This window comes from Myotis lucifugus, unplaced genomic scaffold (genome assembly GCF_000147115.1).
Source record: "Myotis lucifugus unplaced genomic scaffold, Myoluc2.0 scaffold_328, whole genome shotgun sequence".
Classification (NCBI taxonomy): Eukaryota; Metazoa; Chordata; class Mammalia; order Chiroptera; family Vespertilionidae; genus Myotis; species Myotis lucifugus.
In genome coordinates, this window is record NW_005871376.1 from 1,035,361 (window position 1) to 1,037,579 (window position 2,219).

A 2,219-nucleotide genomic window follows, 5' to 3' on the forward strand; every position below is an offset into this window, starting at 1 on the left:
CGGGCCTAAACCGGCAGTCGGACATCTTTCTCACAATCCGGGACCACTGGCTCCTAACCGCTCACCTGCCTGCCTGCCAGATTGCCCTAACCACTCTGCCTGCTGGCCTGCTAGCCCCCAACTGTGCCCCCCCCCCCCCCCCCACAAACTTGCCCCCAACTGCCCTTCCCTCCTGGCCTGATCACCCCTAACCGCCTCTGCCTCGGCCCCACCACCATGGCTTTGTCCAGAAGGAAGTCCGGAAGGTCTCCCGGTCTAATTAGCATATTACTCTTTAATTAGTATAAGAGCTACCCAGGAGGACTGTTGATAATTCTGAGAACCACTGCCCTCCCCAGTTCCATCTCTGAACACACTCACATACGCATGCACACACATGTACACACTCACACACTCACACACTCACAGGTGCTGGTGCACAAACATACGTATGGTAATGGCAGGTTTTCATTTCCTATCTTTGTGTGAGCTTTTAAAAATTGTAATCCTTTCTGTTGCAAAATAAACCAAAATATGCTTGAAAACCTTTGTAGCTCATGCCACGTGCTTCTGAGTGTTGTAGCGCATTTCCAAAAGCCCTAGAGCATTTTGTGCTCCAGGGGCTGTGCAGAAGCACCGTGTGGGTAACCAGGCACTCCGCTCGCCTGGTATCTGTCTCACAGAGGGGACTGGGTCTCAGAGTGGGGCGGTAGTGGTGGAAGGGGTGCTAATGATTGGGGGCAGGAGCCCAGCTGCCTGTCACACCTGGAAGTGGCTGTCGGTGAGGCCGGCCCTGACCTCTAGAAAGGGAGTCTGAGTTGGGGCTGGCTCTCCTCACTCTCTCCTGGGGATCCCTGTCTGTTCCCTTAACAGCCACCACCACCCCCAACACCCAGGCGCCCCCTGGCCAGACTCCTGCCCCATCCTTACCTCTGGCTTGTAGGCTTTCCGGAATCTCGAAGGGTCCATCGGGGCTGAAGACCTGGCCAGGCACGCAGCTCACCACCGCCGGCAGCCCATTCTCACAGGTGACGTCTTCACGGGGTCCCGTGTCACCTGTGGGCCAGCTTGCAGCTGGAGATGTGGGCCTCCGTGCCCGTGCAGTCCATGGAGAACCGCCAGTAGCGCGGCTTCTTTCCGGGCCGCGAACATTCTGCAGAGGGCCCGGACGGGGCAGGTGACCGGGGGTCCTGGCACCCACCCCTCATTCCTTCTGCACCTGGGCATTGGGCACCTGCCCAGGGCCAGCCGCTGTGCTGGCTACTGGGAACTTGCTGGGGGGGCGGGTGGGCATGGTCTCTGCTCCTGGAGCTCAGCCGGCTTCATGGAAGGGGGTCCGCACAGCGCGTCTGCAAGGGCCCCGCACGCCGGCCCTGCACTGGGCACTGGGGGGCAGGACCTGGGAAGGGACATGGCCTCCTGCCCCCCAGGCAGCTAGAAGACTAGGGACTGACTCAGTGTAGTAAGATGATACCAAAGCCTATAAACACAAAATGCAAAAAGGGATCTAAAAGAGACCAGACCCGTCAGGGTACATACCTAGGTTGTGGGTTCAGTCCCCGGTCAGGGCATGTACAGGAGGCAACCAATCTCAATCAATCTCTCTCTCTTTCTCTCTCTCTCTCTCTCTCTCTCTCTCTCTCTCTCTCTCTCTCTCTGAATTTGTAAGATAAATACATAAAGCTGTATTGCCAAGATAATTTCAACATTTGTTGTCGTCCCCTGCGTTTATTTCCCTTTGTCAATGAGCAGTACAGCTTGATTATTAAGCTCTCTCCTGATGATATACAAGATCCCAAACGATGCAAATCCAATGAGGACAGTCTAGAGTTACGTCATCTGCTGAACTGAAGTACAGTTTGCTTGATAAAAATATTATAATGGTGATGAAACTCAGCCACAGACCTCATCAACCCTCCACCGGGACCAGAGCGGCTGCTTGTCTCCACACCTCGTCCAAGCAGGCTCTTACCTGCAGCAGCTCTTTCTGGAAGGCAGGGGGGGAGTCCAAGCTTTTTCTAAAACAGTAGCTATCACTGAGCAATGAACTGGTTACCAGACAGGGTACTGTGCCCAGTTTCCCCATCTCCAAGTTAAAGTAGCATTAGGATCCACTCGATAAGACTGTTAGGAAAATTAAATGAGTTAATACTGGGAAAGCCCTGAGCACCGGTGTCCAACACATTGAAAGGGCTACGTACGTGTTTGTAAGATAAATAAATAAGACTGTACTGGGTAAA

The 2,219-nt window shown here is 54.2% G+C and overlaps 1 protein-coding gene across 1 annotated transcript in view; it reads right to left on the minus strand.

The window, feature by feature from the left end:
* Window positions 1-2,219, minus strand: part of LOXL2 (lysyl oxidase like 2) — a 69,747-nt gene that overhangs the window by 32,165 nt on the left and 35,363 nt on the right. The window contains 5 exon segments of the mRNA XM_014466186.2: window positions 910-942; window positions 944-1,014; window positions 1,017-1,046; window positions 1,049-1,115; window positions 1,117-1,132. Coding sequence (XP_014321672.1) covers window positions 910-942; window positions 944-1,014; window positions 1,017-1,046; window positions 1,049-1,115; window positions 1,117-1,132 — 217 coding nt within the window.